Raw genomic sequence first — 24,678 nt, 5'->3', positions numbered from 1 at the left:
TGGTACCTAATATACCACAGTGATGTTTTGTTCTTGCTAAACATTGTTTTCGGGTGCGAAAAGGGACATACAAAGGAAGGACACAAACACACATGGTGCTTTGCCTATGTGTGTATTCTTTCTTTGTACGTCTCCTTTTGAGCTCAAAAACAATATTTCGCATACCTAACCTACTCGTCTAAGAAGTACTATTGAGCAGGGGTGTGCAAATACCGAATATCTGATTTCGAATTGAATCAAGGAAAAGAAAAGTTCGTCGGTACGTTACCAACACAACCAATGTCCGTGGCTAATTGGCACGATTAGCCGATCGCACTATCATTTTGATCAGTCTTGCCAACCCGGATGACCATTGTACCAACAGAGGCGGCCCCGACCGACGCTGTGTTCGCAATTCAATTCCCGCATCGGGCCAACGTCCAGGGGTGCATGCAGTGGCAGTCCGCGACACCATCAGGCGGGGCGCCCTGTTTGTGGCACGAGAGGCTCTCCTTTTGTACCAAAAACAAAGTGAAACACTCGTTTGGGTGGCATCAAGCATGAGGGGCTCTGTGGCACGCATGACATGTGGCACTGCACGAGTCTCTACACCGAATATATTGAATATTCGAAAAATCGATTAGTAGGTATTTGATTCATGAATTGAATGATTCAAATCTTCACTATTCGATTAGATTCAGTGATATTCAATGTCGACACACCCCTGCTACAGAGAAATCTCGATATAACAGACTTCAGGGGACCACAATAAATTAATTGTTCGTTATTCTGAAAGATCGTTAGAGTGAAAGCACCAAAATGAACCATTCCGCTCATCAACCCATCAGTTGATAAGTTCTAATAATGTCACATTTGGCTCTCAGCACGTGCTGTTGCTATCTTCCATAGATTCTGCCGCCATGCACCACCGAAGCACCGTACAATAAGATTCATACAGGCAAAACAAACGCTGACGCTGAGAAAACTACCGACAAAAACGTAGCTCCATGTCGCCCCCAAAGCACAATGTTTCTCACTTTTGGCTTGTTTTTCACATTTCTTGCCATGGAGACCGCAACTGTCTCGCTTGAGGCGGACACCTGAACTATGCCAAAGTGCAAGCGCGCATAAACGACACCATCCTTAAAGTGCAAAGTGCGACCATGTGGCATCCCCGTGAGTACGGAGGTTACATTTTACCACGTGCGTAGCTAGTATGACCACAGAAGGAAGCACAAGAAAAAGAGGTGTGCACAGGACAAAGAGTAAAAGAAGGAAGAGATGCGCCTCCGTTGCTAGGCGACACTTTTCTGGGCGGAGCATGCACTCACAAAACTTGATGCATCGCCTCCGCTCGGCCGCATTTTTTTTTTTCTCAGGCGCTGTCTCAGGTTTTCTGAAACCATCCGCCGCAACGTCTGCTCTCTACACCTTGTCATTTGCTAGCTTGTCGTTTGCTAGTTGTTTTGGCTGCCGTCAAGGATACACGGAAATCTAAGAATCCCCAGATTTAAGAACATTAGTTCATAGCACTGAGGCGTTGTTAACATGACATGGAAACTCAATAACGATTGTTATTCTGAAAAGTTAGGTATTCTGGACTTCGTAGTACTGAAACATTTTTACACTGAAACTATAAGAAGTCGGCAGGGGATTTCTGAAAAATTATTTAATCTGAAAAGTTTGTTAATGTGGTGTTCGTAGTAAAGAGGTTTCACTGCACTAGGAGCTATATTCCCTTGCTGCTCTTTCATATAAAAGCAGCCTCAAATCACAACCCTAAAGGGTTCACAGCACGAGTTCCTTGTCTAAATGCTAGCGTGACGAGTCATAAAGGCCAGCCAGCATGCCAGACCTACATTATAGACCTATTCATGATAGACCAACAATGTGAAAGACTGATGTGATGAGTGAGACAGAGCAGCGAGCCTCACAATCAAGACTTGTCTCTCATGCATACATGGAGGTAGTTGCAAGTCAATGTATAGACTGAAAAGCAGTGTTAGATCGAAGACTTGAAATAAATTCAAAATGGCGTCCCACAGGTTGAAAAACAGTTGCATCCCCCAAGCATGAAGAGCCGGGCACAGTGGTCACTTACCGGTAGCCTCGGTGGGTGTGAAGAACTGGTACCACTTCTGCATGATAGACACCAGGGCCTCCAGGCCAATCTCTGTGGCGCAAGTCACCAGCCAGCGCACCATCTCCCGACGTCGCCAGTTCAGTGACGACAGGGTCACCCGCATCACCTGCACGGCGGCGACCGTCACATCACAGTCACATGGTTTCATCTGACGACACAAAATGCAAAGACAATGGTACACCAAGTTGCAAGTATTTTGGCTATCGTCAGTACAATTGTGTCAATATACAACGAAACCTCTTTCTTTTGATTGCCGTTAAAAAATTAGAATAATTTGGACTCATCATCTGCTTCCAGCACACGTTTGCATTACAGGTAGCTCCATGTCACCTCCAAAGCACAATGTTTTTTGCTTTTGGTTTGTTTTTCACATTTCTTGCCGTGGACGCCGCAACTGCCTTGCTTGAGGCAGACACCTGAACTATGTCAAAATGCAAGCGCACGTAAACGACACCGTCCGGAAAGTGCAAAGTGTGACTGTGTGGCATTCCTGTGAGTAAGGAGGTTGCATTCTTCCCTGCGCGCAGCTAGTGTGGCCACAGAAAAAAAGCGCAAAAGAAAGAGGTGTGCGCAGAATAAAGGGTGAAGGAAGGAAGAGACGCACCTCCGCTGCTAGGCGACACTTTTCTGGGTGGAGCATGCGCTCGCAAAACCTGATGTGTCGTTACCTCCGCTCGCCTGCATTCTTTCTTTCTTGGGCTCCGTCTCAGGTTTTCCAAACTCATCCGCAACAACGTCCACTCTCCGCTCCTAGTCATTTGCTAGCCTACTGTTTCAGCTGCCATGAAGGATACATGGAAATCTAAGAATCCCTAGATTTCTGAATATTAGTTGCTAGTACTGAGGCGTTGTTAACATGACACGGAAACTGAATAACGATCGTTATTCAGAGAGGTTCGGTATTCTGAAGTTCATAGTACTGAAATATTTTTACACTGAATGTATAGGAAGTGAGCAAGGAATTTCTGAAAAGTTCAGTAATGTGGTGTTTGTAGTAACCGGGTTTCACTGTATCAAGCTCCTGTAACGTGGCGGCAAAGGAAGCGTACACCAAGTTTAGTGGGCACTGCTCCCATGAACTCCGCCATCTACGGAAACAGACATGCAAAACATATTAAGGGAAATGATGTTCACCTGCAAGCCCAGCTCAAAGGCCACGTTGAGCAGGGCCAGGTGCCTGGGACCACCGTCCTGAGGCACGGCAATGCGGAATGCGTCCTGTGCCAGCTTGAACAACTGCGACGAGCTGTGGATGTTGCGCTGCGACGACTTCATCACCGTCCGCAGGCGCATCACATCGTCTGCAAGGCACAGACAAGACAAGAAAGCTCAATTACCATGTTCATATTTTTAAATGTGTGGCCCTCATGTTCTTGGAAGCTACTGTAGTCAGCTGTTCTCACGCATACCAGCTATTACACAGGAATTCCTTAACTCACTAGTGCATTAGATTTCCCCTTCAAAGTGACAACCCAAGCATCCACTATTATCAAGAGCAGAGGAGATTGGTCATGGTGGAATTGGATACTTCTGCTTCATTGAAATAAATGTCTCACGAACAAATTCCAGTGCAGGGCAGAATTTCTTGCACAAGCTTTTAATCCTTTAGGTGCCATGGACGACTCCCGCTTGGTTACAGTAAAGATGAGTCTGTCTCGATCATGTGTTTAAGCGCTCTCTTTTTGAGTGCAATAACGTGCCAGGCTAGACCAATCCATTTCAACATTCTGCCAAATTCCCTCTTTGCCCCCCCACACTACAGACATTTCTACAGACTCCATTTGTCTATAGGTAGAGATATTAAAATGGTGGCTGCTAGTCGCATCCATCACGAAAGCATGGCTTTCGTTTGATTGAGTCGCTAAGCTCTCAAGATGATTTGCTTCTGCATGAAAGCATGAACAGTGATCACAGTGTTTTCAGTGCTATAGGCACATCCAGTGACTCCGATGTCACGGAGTATGACAATAGTTTAGATAGGGCCAGGCAGTGAACGAGGTTAGATGGACAGAACCTTCCTCCAGAGCCTCCTCGTTTTACATTTTGTGTATCTTCAGATGCAAGTTCTGAATTTACTACCCCCGTGTTATGTATGTTTTGAATCTGCAAAAAATGTGCTATCCAGATGTCCAATAGAAAAAGTCATTTCCTGAACACATTTTTGGATTTTCTGCCAACCCTTAAAGGGTTAAAGAGAATGCCTTTCTTTAGCGAGTTACCCCAACATTTCCATATTGGGTATGTGTTTCTACACTCTTTCGTGGACCGATACCGAAGGGAGTCTGATGATGTGGCCTGTTTCTGTGAGTATGTGCAGTCTAAAATGTGGGATGATCCCAAAGATAGCGGATCCTGAAAATTTAAGAAGTGTGACACTCCTACTCCCCTTACGTGAGGGATGAAGTGACAGAGTGCCATGCACCATGACTTTGCCCCATTCTTACCACAAAATCACTTGGGAAGACAATGTCTTTCATCATCATCGACTAGAGGTTGAATTGACTCCTAATCTTTTGTCGATGACTGAACCCTATCTTTCACTGAATGCCTCCTAGTGAAACCAGAAACTTCCGATGCTGCTACAATTGCCATTGGGATGTTCTGAGCTATGGTGAATACACCTAAGCAGATGCCAGTTATCATTATTTCACTTTTCTATACTCTAACAAGCTCCTACATGCATAAAATAAAGTTTCACTTAAAGGCAAACAACAACAAAAGTTCAGCTAAATTTGTTATAAATGAGTAATATTTACTACAAAAGGAATCTTAGCAATGCTGCAGGGCTGATAATCATCTAATTTTCTCATTAACATTCTTTAAAAACAACATAAGCACAAGCATATAAGATTTCATTCCCCCCCCCCCCCCCCCCCGTGTTATTGAATACAGCTATATGTTGCCATTTTGAATGATACATTTAAGAATTTTGCATTTTTGATGCATTAATGAAAAAAGAAGTGGTACAGCGATGCAGCGTACCACACTTGCCGAATACTGCCAGGATAAAGAAATACACAGCTCACCGCTGTCAAAATACATGCTTAAACCTACCAGCAATAAAAATCTGCATCAGCCAATAGGAGCACTTCCTGTGTGTGTGTGTGGCAGCAGAAACGAACTGTGACGCTAGTGTTTCCTCTTTTCGCTTGCTTCATTTGCATTTAGTTTTGATCAACGCAATATGGCGCTGCAATTATCTGAAGCTCCAATCTCTTCTCTTTACGTTGGTACTACGATGGTGGTATTGCATCAATGAAAGCGACGCATTCCCCGGTGCAATCACCTCCTGAAGCCCTAGTCTCTAACAGACTTTTGTCAATGGCACACTACAAAAGTGAGATTTTTCTCAACTTTACTTCAGATTTCTTTCCAATATTTTCCTATAATAACAATAATACCGTATTTACACGATTGTAAGTCGACTCGAATTTAAGTTGACCCCCCCATATCGCGTGACCGGAAAAAATAATAATAAGAGAGCATACCCGAGGGCACATTCGATAACGAAAATTTATTAATAGCTGACATGGTGACTGGACTATTCGTCTGCACTAGTGCTGCCATCGTTATTGTTACTGCGGTCCCACAGCGCGTCGTGGTCCAGCGAAATTTTTAATTTGGCAAACGACCGCACCAGGACATCTTGCAGAACAGCAGCCCACGCCAAATGCACCCAACCACACGCAGCCGTCAGGGAGGCTCTTTTGACAGGTCCAGTTGGCGTAATTTCACAGTCTTCTGTCGCCAGCCACTCGTTGTACTCGCGGCGGAGCAGAACCTTAAAATTAAAGCGAAGGTCCAGGCTTGTTTCATGACCACGTCGCACTTCACTGGCAGGGACCGATCACGCATTTCAGCGACGTACGCCGCAAGCTTAGCCTACAGCTCCGGAAAGCGTCCAGACTTCGACACGTGGGAAATTTCTCACTTGTCACAGGTGAAAATTTCGCTTCACTGCAGTCGCCACTCTCGCACCACCCGTTTAGAAACATTGAAATTGCGACCCGCTGTGCAGTGATTTGTTTCTTCGGCGTAAGGGATGGCAGCCCTCTTGAACGCTGCTGTGAACGAGTGCCGAACGATTAGTGGGCCTGGAGCACTCATGACGACTGGGGAAGCATAGAAGTAGCACGTAGCCGGCAGTCAAGTGGAATGCGTCAAACCAATAACAATGCCTTCAAACAGAGAAAGAGCAACCAGCGAGCGGTGACTGCTCTTCCATGAACTACCGATACTCCCTGCAAGCGCCGCCGTTCTGAGGGTGCCGCCGCAAATGGGAACAGCAGCGCTTCCATCAACTATCGACACCCCCCCCCATGAGCATTGCATGCACTGTAAAACTCTCAAAAATGTTGAAGAACCCTTCCGAAAAGCGAACAAACACACGGGATAGCGAAAAGATACGGGTATACGACCATAGAGCAAACATAAAATTCTAACTACGTTGTAGATCCCGTTGGTATCGCTTTTTTTGGCGGGGCCATGTTTCGGTTTCGATTGTAAGTCGACCCCCCAACTTCAGACTTTCAAATTTTAAAAAAGGGGTCGACTTACAATCGTGTAAATACGGTAATTAAAAAAAACACCTGGTGATCCCCCCCCCCCCCCCTCAAAGAAAATCAAGTAAGTCTGAAACTTTGACCAAATCAACCATTCTAATTGCCGAGTTCTTCCTCATAGGGTAGGTAGCAAACCAAAGTTGTAGAACGTAAAGTGGTGCGATGGGTACCATTCCCCCCCCCCCCCTCCCCTGCTTAATGTGCGGAGAAGAGAGCCCCAATAAAATTTCGTGCAGGAGATGCTGTATAGCTAAATTATCTGAAATTGGGTTTCTCACGTGGTCTGAAATTTTACTTCATTCAGCGCTTGACCCTTTCAGGTCATGCGCATGTGCCCTATTTCTGGTTCTTCCAGTCACGAGCCATTTTCGCGCATTGAGACGCCACGCAGAAAAAGCGGTCAGCTAAACGAACGCATGGTAAGCGATTTACTTCAGAAAAGGTAATCGTTCTTGAGGCTCTTAACAGTACTTGAGCACTGTGTCATAGCATTCGAAGCACTCTTCTGGATGGAGCCAAGAATTCGCAATGCAGATCTGTAGGGTACCGATCGTTGCTTTTATCTAGAGTGCTCTCATATGAGAGCGTTTCATGACCATCTGAAGGCAAACGGTATGCGTCGACAGCACTAAAATCATTGTCTGATCCACTGAGCTCGCGTGAATTTTGTCTATAAAACATATGTGCAGAAAACACCACCACCCTGTGGGTGCTTCACGCCAAATATTGCACAAAAATTTCGCCATGCCTGGAAGAAGGATGAAAAAAGTGCTGAACTCATCAGGAGCCATCACAAAGTGCATTAGTTGAAAAAGTTCGCGAAAGCTGGAGCTATCAACCGAAATAACCAGCGAACGCAAGCACACTTCCGCATGTTGGGCACTTTTTTTTACATCTGACCAAAACGAATGTCTTCGTGCGTCACGAAGGGCCTCACACATGACCTCCAAGAGATAAATGAATTCTTGGCAGCGCCCTGGAATTTATTTCACTACCGATAAAAGAAAAGCCAGAGGGCGTTTCACAAGGGCAAGCGGTAGCCGCGCTCACCCTTGGCGGCAGAGAGCATGGTGGAGGCCAGGGTACACTGCTGCACTTCCACGTGGCCCAGAGTGAACCACCGCGGGTACCGGCTGGCGGCAGGGGCAACAGGGGCGCCCGTGCCCGGGTCATCCGGTTCTTCCTGGTTCTCCAGGATGGGAAGCCTGCACAACGCAGTCCCGAGTGTCAAAGAGAAGGGAAACTCCGTTACGCCCTCTCCATCTGACAAGCAAATTCTGAACGCTTCAGATTGACCGACACCTTCAAGGCACAAGAGGCACCAGTACTTGCAAATTGCCAACCGCCACTTTGTACTTGGTCCACAATGAATTGCTGGCCAGTGGAAGCGCTAACACCATACTCAGAGGCCATGCTAGAGTTTGAGCCTCTGCTTTATTATTAATTGTGCATTGTGAACTTGACAAATAACAAGCTTCACCTTCATCTTACTTGATGTGTAGAACTACTGGCCCAAAAACAACAGACAGCAAGACTCTTTGAACATGCAATCCTAAAGAGATGGGCTGTCAATATACGGGGAAAATCAAACAATGTCCCCATTCAGGACGCATTGAAAAGTTCCATTTCCTTTTTTTTTTTTTTTCAGACAATGACACCAACCTTTTATGGTCGAGGGTCATTAGCGTAACTGTACTTTAGAGGAAAAACTTGCTTTGGCCGTAAAGGGCAAGTCTAGCTGTTTCTGCAACCTTTCTTTCATCTCCTCTTCAAGCAACAATCAAAATTTATGACAAAACCAACAAAAAGAAGGCACACTAAACGTTACATGCTAGACTAACTCTCTAGCCTGGCCACCGTTCAAGCCAAATGTTGGTGGGACTGTTTGAGATGTGCAACGCAGCTGCGGGGGGCCACTGACCGCATGGCACGCAGCCCAACGCTGTAGGCCAGGTCGGCATCGTATGGCAGCAGGGCCCCGAAGAGGTACCGGGCGAAGGTGTGCATGGGCACGCTCTCGGGGTGGGCGCCCACGCCGAGGCCCGAGTAGGGGCCCCCCTCAAGCAGCAGCATGGCCTGCTTGCGCAGCACCCCCACCAGCAGGCCATCCGCGTCCACGTCCCGCAGGCGCGCTATCAGCCGCTCCTCCTGCCGGCACGCCTTCTCCTGTCGAGGGGATAGCCGCCGTGAAGAGACCACGCACGTTAGGGACTGTGACGCCGTCCATGACACCATTAAAGGCGTCACAGTTCAATGTTCCAGAACATTGCACCTACGGCTCTTCATTTATGGCAGTATTCTCAAACTTCAGCTCATGAGCCCCCAAATGGGTTGCGAGACTTTTTATGGGGGGTCATGGAGTGTCCAACTACATGTACAATGTGCTTGCTGGAACAGCGATGAATTTTCTGTCTCACCCGCCGTCGTTGCTCAGTGGCTATGGTGTTAGGCTACTGAGCACGAGGTCGTGGGATCGAATCCCAGCCACGGCGGCCACATGTCGGTGGGGGCGAAATGCAAAAACACTCGTGTACTTAGATTTAGGTGCAGGTTAAAGAACCCCAGGTGGTCGAAATTTCCGGAGTCCTCCACTATGGCGTGCCTCATAATCAGAACGTGGTTTTGGCACATAAAACCATGTAATTTAATTTTTTATTTTTCTGTCTCGGTGCCCATACTTTTTCTTTTCTTTACTTTTCTTTAGTTTTCTTTAGAAGCAACATATATATATATATATATATATATATATATATATATATATATATATATATATATATATATATATATATATATATATATATATATATATATATATATATATATATATATATATATAAAGGGGCCACATGCTGTAAATGTTTGAGAAACACTCATTTACTGGGTAGTACCTAACCTTTCCAGTCCAGTCAAGACACCTCATGTCCTATACCAGATGAGTATTTTCTTTTTTTAATGCGCCTAACATGTTTCTTTGGACTACTTTCCTTTACTTTTCCATCTACTTTCCAATCACAAGCTCTTCAAACCTGAGATTTCTGCAAGCTATCGCATCACGTGCTGGTTAGTGCACGAGATCAAGCACAAGGTGAGCAACAGCACTCGCCCTCTTCACCCGATTTGCAGCAGCCCAAGGAACACACATTCTGATGCTGCACTGTGAACAATGGACAGATGAATACCTTCTGAGAAGAGGATGCGCTTTTCCATCCTTGAAGGTATTGTTAGAAAAATGTAAAAAGTGCACATTCTTATAGCAAAATACGAAAGATGTACCCTCCTGTTTCCCTCCAAAAAGATCACCTCTACAGAAATTATTTTCGAGTGATTATGGCCAGCACTATAAAAAAAAAAAGAATGCCGTGGCTTTCATCGCACAGTGATTTATGCACATCATTACATGTTTTGGCACATAACGCCCTAGTGGGACATCATTTCAAGAAATTTATACAAGCATCATAAACTATGTGATAAGACAAGTAGAATCTGTCTGGAACCACGTAAACATGACAGCAACATGAGCCCAAGGCCAGTTCAAAGAGGAACGACACTGGGGCCAGGGCCCTCATTATCACACTTGTTCAATTCTTAAAATGTGCAAACACCACCAGAACTCTTCCCATCATGACTCGCTGTCCACATCCTTTTATTAAAATACAATGTGTGTACATAAGGAAATGCGCAGGGAACAACAATGATGTTACATGCTTACAATGACAAAGCTGCTATGGCAATGAAGTTCATATTAACAAAGGCACGTGGAATTATGAACTGAACAGTATAACACAGTACAAGCCATGGTACCTCACCAGCAATGCATGCAACAACAGAAGCCCAAGCACAAATTAAACCACTTGCTTTACGTCCGATCTAATGCAAACAGGCAATGCGGTGACTGCAGTGCACCCATCAGTGGATTGGCCGTGTCATGACAATTTAGTTGCGTGCAGCACCTTTGCCTACCTGTGCATAGAGGCCCACGGGCATGGACCGCTGTTGTCCCAGTCCCACCAAGGCCGCCTCCACAGCCAGCGAAAGGAGCGACTCGCTGCGATCGCGACTCCCTGGCACCGCAACGTGACGATACCTGCATCATCACAGGTGGTCATGTTAAGCCCTATCTAGTTTGCGACTGTCTATGCAGAAAGCACTAACTATGGCAGAGGCTGGGTGATTTTTCAGAGGCTTCCTATTTGAACTGCTTCGTCGATAGAATCTGTGAATGTTGTACAGAGTGAACTTGTACTGCACCTGGTCTACTGCCTGAAACCTCTCAGCTAAAGTTTTCCACATTGAAAGTATGGTATACTCGTGGACAACTTTCTGTGGCTATGAAGGGAAAGCTAAAGAGGCAAAGCGCACAGAAGTGAAAACGCTTCTGAAAAGAGTCCGGCGTCTTAATCCGCACTAGTTCAGGCTGGGGAAGACAAAACATAGACACCTTATTAGCAACAGTTAAATAAGACAAAACACACCACTGAATCTAACAGTCTATACTTATCTTGCAGCTTTTCCCTTCCGCGTCTGGGCAAATGCGAAAACGTCACACGCGGAAGCTGCGTCGATTCAACGTCTGTTCCGGGCAACCAAAGCAGTGTCAAACACTGCCAGACTACTTCGCGGGATAACACATGCGCAGCAGCCAAGCGCCCGTAGTTTTCCCTTCGTAGCCACAGAAAGTTGTCCACGAGTACAGATCACCTTTTGCAACAACTTACTTTTACCTTGTGCACTCCATGTGGATGCTGGTCACCCCACGAGGAGCATTACTGCAAAAAATGTCTCGTTTGCAAGCTTAGTTCAATATGTTGCATTTTTGGTAGGGTCATGCAAATACCGAATAGCAAGTTTCGAATCGAATATTGCATTGAATCAGGAAAAAAAGAAAAGCCCTAATATCGAATCAAATATCGAATATACTGTATCAGAAAAGTTTTAACAAAACTTAATGCTTACAAATTTTGGGCAAGTAAATATCATGCTGCACGCGCTCTGGAGTATCCTAGCATTCTATAACAAGAATGTAGCAAGCTATCAGTAACTTAGGCACATAGAAATCAAGGTATACAGTATGGTCTACCCTTGCATAGAAGGTTTTGCTTTCCACTTTTTCTGCAAAATACAGAAGGGCTATCCCAACACTACGGCAGGTAGGTCATCGTGAAGTCAATCTGCACGATAGATGAAAGGACTGCGCCCCATGTGGCTCCATCACCATTCTACACATAGCTGGTGCCGACACTAAGGAGCAGGCACTGTACGAGGCATTTCATTGTCAGGGTCGGCACGACACGTCAAAGGTTCTGAAATCTGGAGTGTCACAACAGGTTCGCGCGATGCCTGTTAGTAGATCGAACAGTAGATATCCGATTGGGGGATCAAATTATTAACAATTTATTAACATCGAATATCAATAATTATTCGATGTTATAACAACATCATATATCTCAATGATATCAATAAATCAATCATTATTAACATAAAACAGTAGATACTCGATTCATGAATCGAGTCATTCGAACATTCACTATGTGATTTTTCACCTATACAATTAGTGGCCACTGCATCTTACAAAACTGAAGGGCACAGAATGCTAGTAAATGGCATACAATATGCAGCTGAAGTTGCTCGCATGTCTAATCCCTTGTATATTCTACGGCAATTCCAAAAACTGCAAAGATCCTTACAAACATGCAACGTACAGGAACCCAGGCTGGTGATCTCTCAACAATGACACATTACACAGTACATCCCATCATATCACCCTGTCACATGCTTTGTAAAAGGAAAGGGTTACTGGGGAAAGTGGTGCAGCCAGGAATTTTTTTGGGGGGGGGGTGGGGGGCGGCAAACAAGGGTTGTTGCATTTCGTTTTACGCCAGGTATCCTGGTACACAGGAACTTCAGGGTGAAGGAGTGCAAGGCAAACAACATGGACACTGCTTTAGATCCCTTCTGCCAGTATATGTCACCCAGGAAAGGTGCCATATTGCAGTGCATTTTGACATTTTCTTTTGTGGGCGTTGTGAATGTTACAACAGCAGAGCAGGGGGTGGCCTCCACATTTCCTGTACCTATTCACTACTCTAGCCAATTAATCGGCAAGATTTGTCCCTGTGTGAGCTCACCACAACTAATTTCCAATGGCAACACAACAACTTGCCTGGGTCTTTCCCGCGGCTGCGCCGAAGACGACTGCGAGGAAGGAGGCGACGACGACGAAGAACCGCCAGCACCACCGCCGCCGCCGCCGCCGCCACCATTCCCGTGTGGTGCATGAGACGGGTGAGGGTGGTGAGACGAGTTTGCAGCTGCGTTGTTGTTGTTGTTGTTGCCACCTCCACCACCACCGCCTCCGCCATTGTTGTTGCCTCCTCCTCCGCCATTGTTCCCACCACCACCACCGCCATTTCCACCACCACTGCCGCTACCACTGCCGGTAGCGGCTGCTTCTTCGGCACTGGGGCCCGGCAGAGATTCTGCAAAAATTCATTTAGCAATTCAAAATCAATCATTTTGATTTTGCAACAGGTAGGGTGGTGTCGATATTTAAGTACATCCTTCAGTCGGCACTTCTAAAGACGTGCTAGTGTCCGCAAACAATCTCTTTAGCAGGTGCCGTCGACAATTGACCACTGCCGAGGCCATCGTCCCGCTAGCACACTGATCACCATCACAAGTGGTGGACAGCCAACTGTTGGTAGATTAAAAAACACTCTTACGTACGAGAAATTTTGTGAGTCCAAAACCTGCTGGATTGCTCTAAAAGGGAGCAAGGAAATGTGCGATAATTCATTCATCAGTTAAGCTGTACCAGCACACTCACAAGTGACACAGCAAATGTTCTCAGAATACATATGAAAGCTTTCTAAAATCTTTGACAATGTTCCTATGCAAGTTGCAAGGTTCTCCACAGCTTTGAACTTTGTTATAGGCATTACAAGGTGAGCTCTATTCATGTGATTATCCATACTGCCAGACTAAGGAAATATTATTCCAGGCACACTGCAATCAAAGTGATACACTGAAAACACAAACAGTATACTCATCATCGTCATAATAAGGTGTCTCCACATGCCACGCTTGACAAGTCTCAGGCTCGACCAAGCAATTAGACCAAACAGCCCGCACCCTAGTGCACGAATAAAAAACAGCTGCAGCATGCTGCGGCAGCGTCTTCAGCACTGCATGTATGCTGCACCAGCACAGCAGTGCCCGGATTTCATTTTTAGCCGAGGTGCCAGGAACCACACCTGCGTAGCTCTGGTTCCTTTTCAATTCGCATTTCGTTCTGCTGTGATAGTATACAAGCCATGTTGGCTGCAAGATTGCACATGAAAATGCAGAGCTGCGTGCAAGATTGAGGAAAGTGAGGTGAAATGCCAAGACAGAACTGTTGCAGTACCTACCGTAGAAGTACTCTAGGTGCTTGCTGTCTGGAACTAGAGAGGCCTCAGCCAGTGTGTCGAACAGGGAACCAATGGGGTTGAGTGGGTGGCCAACCCAGCCCTCCGTGTTGTTGTGCGTTGCAAGGCTGGAGAAACCTGCAAGCAGTCGTCCGGGAAAAGAGAGAGGGGATGGGTGTCAGCATTGAAAATGGCCATGATCCCGTGAATCACGCGCACTCTTAATTAGAATACTGTTGAAATAAACCAAACAAAGCAGACACACTTTGTCTGTTGCGAGGTGCCTTCCCTGCAGACATTAAATACATGTAATTTTCTTTTGCTGAAGCATTTTGTCAAACAGTCCCCGTTATTCAATTTGTAATGCATTCGAGAATCAGCTATTCAAAATTGGTGAATATTAATTTCTGCTTGAATATAAGGGATAACAACACTTACAGGAGTTTCGAGGGAGAGAGAGTGATACAAATGAGGGCTGTTTCGAGCGATTCTGCTGTAGGAGATCTGTGTTGGTAGAGACACCAGCCCTTGAGCGAACGAACAGGGGCAGGTAACGTTTGCTGAATGATTCCCAGTCGTTAAAAATAAAAATGCCTCAACTTCAAGCAGCCTAACATGAATTTTTTCTCTTGATTTAGGCAAAGCAATTTGTAATTTAACAGGTCTGACGGTATTTACAACCCTTAAAAAACAACATGCGGTGCTGCAGTATCATACTTCCTTCCTTCAACGAACACAGTCGTGGTTGCCCACTAACAGCACATGCATGGTTCGCAAACAGGTGGTTAGAGGATCTCCAAGGACACCCAGTGCATTTGGCAGCAAAAATAATGAAGCGTAGTGGACGCATCCTGAACGCTTGGCTCAATCATGTTGGGGGCAGATCAACGGCAGCATTCTGCTTTCCACCAAGCGCTGCGCACCCGCAGACTGTAAGCACCCACACTGGCATTCACGCCGAGCTGCTGTGCGTGTGCTCTGGTCTGAGCAGTAGAAACCAAGCTAGCGTTGCTCAATATTTAACTGGGTGCTGCCTGACGCTGACAGTTTCTCATCGGTCCTGTCTCATGTACCACCAAGTTTCAACGCCTCCATCACCACTGGTGGTGCTCTTCCTGCGAGCCTTGCGAGATCATATACCTAGGGGTGGGCAGCACAACCCGGACGAAGAACAAAAGGAAGTACACAATACGAGCGCAGACTAGCACCTGGTTTACTGTTTCAAGCAAGTGATTAAAGATACAGAGAATGTGATCATGTGATGAAGTGATGTGATGAAAAAACCAAAATACTGTATAAGAATGGCAATCAAATCAACCGCGAGATTGCTGAAGCCTACTTCACGAATGTCAACTCAGGCGCATGCGTCAGCCAGACTTAATCTCTCTGCGTGATAAAGACACGGAGTTTTTGAATGGCAAGATAGGCTGACACCCTTTCACCGCTTGTACGCATCGCTTCATCACATGATCACATTCTCTGCATATTTAATCACTTGTTTGAAAAAATAAACCAGTTGTTAGTCTGCGCTCATATTGTGTACTTCCTTTTGTCCTTCGTCCAGGTTATGCTGCCCACCCCTAGGAATATGTTCAGTCACCAAGCCGCCCAGCTTGCTGTGTTAATCCTTGCAAGATGCCTGGTGGCTGCCAGGGCACTGTTCCTTCTCCCCAGCAGGAGTTGCTTTGCCTGCTGCTTCAAGCCAACATGTTGTATAGTTAGAACACTGTCTGAGGAGTTCAAGCACAATACTAAACCTTGCTATCGCTTTCAATGCTTCGCATCTTTGGGCGAAACTGCTCGAGTTTCTTTGTCTCCTTTTTGGGAAATAAAGCAAATTGAACTGTCGTTGCGTTCTTGTTGCTGGGAGCTCTATGTGGCTCCACGGCATTGCAGAGGCAGAGGGGACTCACCAGATGAAGAGGACGAAGAGCTGGAGGACGAGGAGGTGGAAGTGCGTCCCCCCCGGTGGTGGTGATGGTGGTGGTGGTGGTGGTGGATGCCCGAGCGCTCCTGCTCGGCCTGCCAGCGGCACTGCCACTCGCGCTGCTGGCGCTTCATGGTGCGCACCACGGCCACCGCCAGCCGCAGGGCCTCCTGCTGGTAGCCGTGCGAGCGCAGGGCCTCCACCCGCGAGCACGCCACCGGGATGGGCTCTGCGCACACGTGTGGAAGCGGCCATCACTGAACTTGCTCCCTTGCAGCGAGGCTGCCGGCAGGAACACATTGCGGCAGCGCCACGCAGGCGACGCAAATGGCGATACCAAAGATCCACTCGTTTCAGCATCAAGCATTTTTGGCAACACTTCTTTAAACTAGATTACGAAACACAAAAATAAACCACTTGAGCATGTCAGTGGAAATAAGTCATGTTTGTTGAAAAAATAAAGGTGATATGCCAAGATAGAAAGGAAACACTGGACAACATGCCCATCAACTGCTGCTTTCTTTGTGTGTCGTCTTTGTTATGCTGCAGTTTCCAGTGACATTGATGGTGCACCAAAACCACAAACAAGATTACAATAAGCTGGAGAGTTATTCTCTCATAATTATCCAGGAATCTGTTTCTTTCTTAATATCGTCACATTCGCTTATAATTCTTCCCGGCACGACACCGCCGGATTTTCTCCCTTTTATCTGCTCTACGGTCGCGAACCGACCTTGCCCCTTGACACGGCACTTCCTCCTGCTTCGATCTCAACAAGCGAGTACGTATTTACCCGCGTATAACCCGCCCCTGCGTATAACCCGCACCCCTAACTTTGAACTCGGCGAAAAAAAAAAAAAAAACTCGCGTATAACCCGCACGTTTACCTGAAAAAAAAAATGAGCGCTAGAAAGATGCAACTCACACTCAGTGATCATTTCGTTTTCAGAACATTTATTCAAACGACCGCCACCACGTCACTGGTTATCCGATTCTTAATCGTCGCCGCTCTCACTACTGCCATCCGAGGCTTCATCGCCACTCTCAAAAACGTAGTCGTCCTCGGAACCATCCAAACTATTACTGATCGCACATTTTTTAAAACTTTTGCGCACCAAATCGGCCGGTATCGCTTTCCACGCATCCACGATCCACTGGCACAGCAATGGAATATCAGGCCTTCGCACGCGTCCCGTCGGTGTGAGGGCGTAAAGGCCGTCGGCCATCCACTGGGCATACAGCCGCTTCACGTGTGCCTTGAACGGCTTGTTCAGGCACACGTCGAGTGGCTGTAGCATGGACGTCATGCCGCCAGGTATTATGACGAGGTCGGTGCTGGTCTCGGCAAGGCGAGCCTTCACCGCATCAGTGCAGTGGCCTCTGAAGGAATCTAGTACGAGCATCGACCGGCGTGCCAGCAAGGCACCTGTTCTTCGCTCCCAGATTACTCGAAGCCAGTCACCGACTAGGCCACTGTTCATCCACGAATTTTCTTCCGCACGCACAACGATTCCTGGGGGCAGTGGAATGCTAGGTAGCGTCTTGCGTTTGAAAATGACATACGGGCGCAGTTTCGCGCCGTCAGCCAAAGCGCATAGCATGACTGTGCAGCGCAGCTTGGCATTTCCGCCGGTCAGCACGCTGACTGATTTGGAGCCCTTTTTTTCCATGGTCGTGTCCATCGGCATCTCAAAGTACACAGGTGTTTGATCAGCATTTCCCACCTGAGACAGCAAATAGCTGTGCTCCTTCCGAAGTGCGATAACATATCGTTGAAAGTTCAACAACTTTTCCTCGTAGGCTTCAGGAAGCCGCTGGCACATGGTTGTTCGCCGCCGCATAGAAAATCCATGTCTTCGCATGAAGCGCTGAAGCCATCCACGGCTTGCACGAAACTCACGTGGAATGTTCAATTCCCGGGCCAACTTCAGGGCTTCCATTTGCGCCATCTCAGTCGAAACAGCGTGGCCACGACTTCTCTGCTCCTCAATGAACTTCGCAAGCTGCGTCTCGAGGTGGGGGTACGCGCCAGTCTTCAGACCCCGAAACGCTCGCCTGTCCCGGTTCGTTGCTTCGAGACTCTCTTTTTTCTTCCTCCAGTCGCGAATGCACGACTCGTCGACGTCATGCTGTCTTGCAGCAGCTCTGTTGCCGATTTCTTCGGCAGCGGCTATAATCTTCAGCTTCTCTTTCGCTGTGAAACACTGCCGTCGAGTCGCACTCATGATGCCAAAACAAAGCAGGCAAACAGTGCAAACTGGGGTAAGTACACTAAACAGCGCCTAACGCGAGGCTCAACAATGCTGGCCCGGCTGGCCTTTCGTTGGCCCTTCATCGGCTTGACAAGCGTCGATGACGATGGGGATGGCGGACTACACGGGGAGGCCGCCGCACATTGCGGTGAAGCCGACCCCCCCCCCCCCCTCCCAAGTAAAAAATTCGCAGATAACCCACACCCCTACTTTTTAAACGCGTTTTTTCACATTTTGGTGCGGGTTATACGCGAATAAATACGGTATGCCCGCGACGCCATCGCTCTCGCCGACCATGCACGCCAGCTTGCCCGTGCTCGACTGACGGACTCGCAAACCACTCAGCAGCGTCAGTACAACGCCCGCCACCGTGACGTGCAGTTTTCGCCTGGTGCGCTCGTGCTCTTGTGGTCGCCCTCTCGTCACGTCGGACTTTCACAAAAGCTCCTTTCGCGATACACAGGACCCTACCGCGTGCTGCGCCAGGTGACGCCTGTGACTTATGAAATTGCTCCTGTGAGCTCAACCTCGTCATCTACTCTGGCGTCTAGTGATGTCGTGCACGTCAGTAGGCTCAAGAGCTACTACACTGCTTCAGAGTCCAGCCTTTAGTCGCTCCGGGACGGCGCTTTTGCCGCCGGGGGTAGTGCTACGGGGTATGCTCCCACTGACGAAGAGCTGAGCAGGAAGAAGACGAAGACGACGATTTAGAAGCTAGCGCGGGCTGTTGCCTCTTGGCCAAGCGCAGCGTATTTTCCTTGTAAATATATTTGTACATAGCTTGTCGTCTGCGTCTTTCTACGTAACAATATATTCTTCAGCTACAATAATAATGCTTAAATGAGGTTAGGTGAGGTGAGGTCAGGTCAAACATGAATTTATGAAACACATCTACTTAACCTAACCATAGAGGAAAACTGCTAACACTGCGAACAGCGTCACCATTGCACATTGTAGCTTCACTTTGAAGTGAGGACAAGGACTCCCACTGCTCTTGAGATACTATACAATCGAACCTTGTTATAATGAAATCACATTTGGCCCCATCCCCCCAAATAGCTTTACTAGATCCAATATTCGTTGCAGGCACATACCATTTGTTACACACTGACATTGTTACACACTGACATTGTGAACAAACCTCTTAGATTTAATTTGTTATATACAACAATTTGTTATACATGTGTTTGTTATATAGAATTTCTATTGTATTATATTCTGTTACCAAAGTTCTGGTAGATTTAAGCATGTTCTACTTGTTTATTTTATTTTATTTAGTACATACTGCAGGCCATAATGTTATCCTTGCAGGACAGGTATACATTATTACATATACAAAAAGAAGAAAAAGTAGATCACTTCAATTCAAACAAACAAACAAGCGAACAAAAAACACATATACACATATACAGTAATACTTCGTTAACTCGAAGTAGTAAAACCAGGAAAAAAGGATTAGAGATCAGTGGATTTTCGAGATAAGTGAAGTTGCAGAAATTTTAGTGAAAAGTCAAGTTCTTTCTAAAAGATTCACCACTGCGGACCAGCTTTTCAACAAGAGCATCTGAACTGGCTCTTCATAAATGTTTCAAAGAAAGAAATAAAAAGCACACCAGAGATATCAACCAGCTCCTTTTTGCAACACTGCTATTTTATTCTGTGCAGAAAAACTCCGTAAGGCCGGTCCGTCTGCATTGCGGTAGCATTTGGATCTAGAAAGGTGTCCTCGAGCTGCTTCACACCTCACCTGAGCCAATCATTCTCCCAGCTGCACTCAACTTTATTTAGCAGCAGGCAAAGCACGTTTCTTGCTTCGGCTGATGACGGCACGTCTCGAGAGCCTTCACTGCTGTCGCCATCCCATTCACAATTTCCTCCGTTTGTAGCCATCCCAGCAATTTCGGCGCCAGTAAATTCACCTACCTTCGGTACATCCTGCTCGCATACCGCAAACTCGTGAAAGCTCACATCACTGTCTGTGGCACTCTTCCCGGCAAACTCCGTGCCGCATGTGTTGTTTAGAATTTTATTCTACACAATACACGCGTGGTGCGCATTTTTATTCCGTGTCGCGTAGAATAAAAAATCCAGACCGCATGAGTTGCGCAGAATAACATTAAAACAGAAATCACACCTCTGATGGTGAATCACGTGCGCTGCATAAAGCGAACGAAACAAACTGTGTCAAATGCAGGGTTTCGAGGTCCAAAAAGTGAGAAGTAGCCAGGAAGTTGCGAAAGGTAGCCAAAAGGGTAACCAGTTCATTGCAGGTGCTTAAAAAGTAGCCAGAAAAGTCGCCAGGCTGCTGCCGTGGCCAATCACTTAAGAAGAAAACATTGCTGCAGCCGATTACGAACTGCTACTTTTGGAACCGTTCGGTATAAGGCCCTTCGATGCACTTAAAATGTGTTTTTGGAAACCAAAAGCCAAGTGCTGCTTCATTGTATTATGCGCAGACGATCTTTCTTTTTATTCGACAGCCATAAGAATGCCTCTCATATTACAATCTGGTTAGTAATACGTGTGGTATTTCAGGGTAACCCATCTTTATAGCAGACAGTAGCCTCACTGCATGGAAATCTGAATATGCAAAGAGGCTGCCAACCCTACGTAGATTCTAAACTTACAATTGAAGCAGACAAAGGGCCACTCACCATGCCATAACGGGTAACCCTGTGAGTTGAAGAGGTTGCTCGATGAGGCACAGGAACTGGAACACGACGACGACGACGACACAGACGACGAGGACGAACACGACGAGAAAGACGACGATGACGATCCGGACGAGCGGTGGGAATGGGGCTCGGCACAGGCATCGTGTGACAAGATGAAGCGCAAGTGTGGGTCGTCCCACGAGAGCATCCAGGCCTCCAGGGCGCGGTGGAAGATGGAACGCGGTGGTGTCACGAGGCCACTCCTCCGTGAGCGCCGGTGCGGGTGGTGCGGTGGTGCACCATTGCCAGCGTGGTGGGGACCAGGAGGCACTCCCCGCGGGTGGTGGTGGCTCCCAGCGTTGCCCCCATGGTGACCGCCAGGCCCACGGCTATCGCCTTTAATGGTGCAAGAATGCAGGCTCATGAAGGCTTAAAGGTACAGGGTTGCTTTTCTGGACACTATCAGTTAAGCTATATTTTTCAAATTTGCCACTTTGTCAGCTCTGATTGACTTAAAGGACAGCAGGCACCCTCCGATTGGTTGAAAACACGACAATGGTACAATGCAACAACAGGACGGAATTTGGCAGCATATGAAATGGCACACTGGGGCAAAGCACACGGCATGAACATTGAAAAAGTAGCAAAAGCACCAGACACTGAACTATGTATTACACTATGGCTGCAAGGACCCAGACTCAAACATTATCTATAAGATTCCATAAGGTTGCAAAAAACTGGCTAAATCAAGCCTTACAAGAGAAAAGGAGTCCAGAAAGTGGACACGCTGGGACTAGGTGGTTGCCATGAAGACCAACACTTTCACTACTCAATGCAGGTGTGAGAGATACCCTCGACTGATGACTTAATATGACATTTATCAAGAACAAAGTCATAAATAATGATAGCTTAAACCAGGCTACTGATACAGTGAATAATATGACTGTCTAGCAAAGTCCAATTAATGTCAAATAGAAGCTGAGCCAAAGTGTCAGTCCAGCAAGCCTCAAAAGCAGCCAGTTTCGCGATAAGCAGTCAAACCAGGTGAACCAGCATTTTAAGAACTTGTGTTGCATACCTTGGCATCTGCAAATGGCTCTGACAAGAAAAATCATGCAGTTTAGCACTTGCAGTAGACTAGCAATTTCAAGCCCGTCATGACGTCTTGGATAAATTGATAACTGAGACTGCAAGCCAACAGTACACAAAGCGAAAGCGGCTGCTACAAATGCGAGTCCAACAGTGACCGACTCACCGTGGCTCCCGCCGTCATCCTCGGACGAGTCAGAAGAATCGTCATCGACCACGAGGGGACGGCGTCCTGTGGCACTAGGACGGAAGTCGGCATCCTCCAGCGGGCAGATGTGCATCGAGGACCACCGCTCCAGCAGCTGACGCCACTGCTGCTTCTCGGCACTCGTGCAGTGTGGGTTAAGAACCACACACACCCACAAGGTGCCTGCAAAATATATGCACAAGTTTTAGAGGCACACTCAAGGAAATCTCCAAGTGTCACCCAAAACAGTATTAGAAAGCCCAGAGAGAAAACTGAGATGACAACCTCAGAGGGAGGATATGCTAATGTGTAGGGGAAGTATTCTCGATCATTCGCTTTTAAGGAAACAACCACATGACATTTTGTGTGACTATAACACTAGATGCATCAGCACCTGTGGACAACAGCACTCCTGGCACGATGCCAGGAATGCTGTTGCCTGTAGACGCTGTTGTGTCGCGGTGTATAAGTTTTGTTTTGATTTCTGCTAGTGCCAGCACTTTCATCTAGCCACCTCGCTTAACTCCTACATCACTGTGACATCACTGTCCTGAATACTTCCCTTATTTTCATGATGACATAGTGATGATTCTCATTTTTGCCCACAGATTGAGAGCTGAAACAGCCAACATTAACTACTGCAGTAACAGAAGGTCCTGTACCAGGCCCCCATTTATGTGCGGAGGCTGTACTTTGACGTAGCTCGTCTTTTGGCTTTGCGTGCATGTACAGCTAGTATGTGATAAAAGCCCGACTTCATAAGTCTAACTTAAACCTTAGCACCTTATGGATAGCAGACGGCCCGTACATTCCGAGCTGGGACATCATCATCATCAACAGAAGGCCAACAGCACACCTTCATGGGAGGTGGGAGATGAAGGCAGTGCTCGGTAGAATCATGTTTCCTAAAGCACGGCCTTCAGTTAGATCAGCTTTTTCAGATGATGCCACAATGTCTGAGCGTGGCGGCCTCCTGTTCTCCAAAAAGGTGTTGCCTCACACCAGTTTTACTCCTGTGTTCATGTTGCTTCAATCAACACTACATTTCAAGAAAGTGGATAGCAGCATTGCTCCTCGAATAAAGTCGCTGCGATTCAATGACGCTTCAAGGCAATTCCTGATCGAAAGTTTGATACCATGTTATCTGTGCTTGTTCCCAGATGGATTGGAGTGAAGGCTTGTTGTTCAGCCCATTCCTCTTCATGAGAGTTGCAGAATGGCGTTGCTGAACTACAGTGTCATATTCAGTCAAGGGTGAGTGCTGTGCTCCCGTTTGCAGAGTTGAGCTTTGACTTGAGGGTCATTTGTGAATACGGGGGGCTAACGTCGTGTTTGACTGTGCCACTGCCTCCGAAATTTCATCAACAAAAACATGCCATCAATTACAAGACATGAGAGTCGAAAAATAAATAACTTTATTAGCAATCTAGGCATGCCTGCTTAAATTGTGAGATGCCTGGTGCAGTTGTGTCTTCAGCCACCACCAAAGCAGCTCAGCCCTCAATTCTAAACCCCAAGCTCAGTTTGCGAGCAAATTCAGTTATATCAGGTTATCCATGCACCGAAACTTCTTTAGAAGGTGATGGCACATTGCAGAACTGCACATGAAAAGTGGTCGGAGCAGCAAAACATAGGTACCACGCAAGCCACGAAGACACACACGCAAAAAAAAAGAGCAATGACGAGGCTTACCAAGCTGGTCCCAAAGCTGGCGGCATTTGTCGGACATGGGCGTTCCCTGGGCCCGCCAGATGACGAGTCGCGGGTCAGCCAGAAACTGCTCGGTGATGAGTCGCAGCATGCGTGCCCCATTGGAATCGCCCGCTCGAAGCATCTCCTTCACCTGCACAGATAAATGCAAGAAGCAAGTATTTACGAGGGTCCAAACCGAAAATGCTAGGCATTATGAATAGAGGACATTGCCCACAGGTTGCTGGCACGGCATGCTGCACCATGGTAGCGTTCATAAATGTAAGTTCTTCAGCGTTTAAAGGCAACAGCCATGCTGGGATCTTAAATGATGGTAATGGCCTTGACAGTATGGAAATATATGCTCAGGCGCAAATCACACAGACCCCACAATTCTGAGTCTATGACTGTGCTAAGCAGCTCCAATACCACGTACCCCTCCAAAGATGTGAGCCTCAACAATGCAACATACAGAGATAACTGCAACGGCCCCGTCCCTTCTTCTGGGTAATTCGGTTTGAACAAAGGCATAATGTGTATGTGTACTTCGTGTAAGCGGCAGGCCTGTTGCACATGCACCTGAGGCGCCCTTGAGCATGGCACTATAATTTTTGAAGGCCATGGATCCGGCTAATACTCTCATGCACGTTTTGCTTGATAGCACTCAAGAAACACAAGCATAGCCCATTTTATTAATTTAACAGCAGTTCTTGAGTCTAACTTCAATCACAATAAAAGGAGTTTCTATTTGCTGATGCTAACTTTAACGTGATTACTTTAAACCATAATGTGA

At 46.8% G+C, this 24,678-nt stretch overlaps 1 protein-coding gene across 2 annotated transcripts in view; it reads right to left on the bottom strand.

The window, feature by feature from the left end:
* Positions 1-24,678, bottom strand: part of LOC135921864 (zinc finger SWIM domain-containing protein 5-like) — a 66,297-nt gene that overhangs the window by 10,733 nt on the left and 30,886 nt on the right. For both annotated transcript variants that reach the window (XM_065456259.2, XM_065456258.2), the window contains exons 6-16: positions 23,889-24,039; positions 22,176-22,379; positions 20,921-21,316; positions 16,001-16,243; positions 14,091-14,225; positions 12,845-13,160; positions 10,645-10,768; positions 8,606-8,850; positions 7,735-7,889; positions 3,257-3,423; positions 2,081-2,228 (exon numbers count right to left, since the gene is read on the bottom strand). In XM_065456259.2, coding sequence (XP_065312331.2) covers positions 2,081-2,228; positions 3,257-3,423; positions 7,735-7,889; positions 8,606-8,850; positions 10,645-10,768; positions 12,845-13,160; positions 14,091-14,225; positions 16,001-16,243; positions 20,921-21,316; positions 22,176-22,379; positions 23,889-24,039 — 2,284 coding nt within the window. The remainder of the gene's footprint in view (positions 1-2,080; positions 2,229-3,256; positions 3,424-7,734; positions 7,890-8,605; positions 8,851-10,644; positions 10,769-12,844; positions 13,161-14,090; positions 14,226-16,000; positions 16,244-20,920; positions 21,317-22,175; positions 22,380-23,888; positions 24,040-24,678) is intronic.

The sequence above is a fragment of the Dermacentor albipictus genome, chromosome 9 (assembly GCF_038994185.2).
Source record: "Dermacentor albipictus isolate Rhodes 1998 colony chromosome 9, USDA_Dalb.pri_finalv2, whole genome shotgun sequence".
NCBI lineage: Eukaryota > Metazoa > Arthropoda > Arachnida > Ixodida > Ixodidae > Dermacentor > Dermacentor albipictus.
Note: the sequence above shows the minus strand (reverse complement) of the source record. Positions and strands in the feature narration are given on the sequence as shown.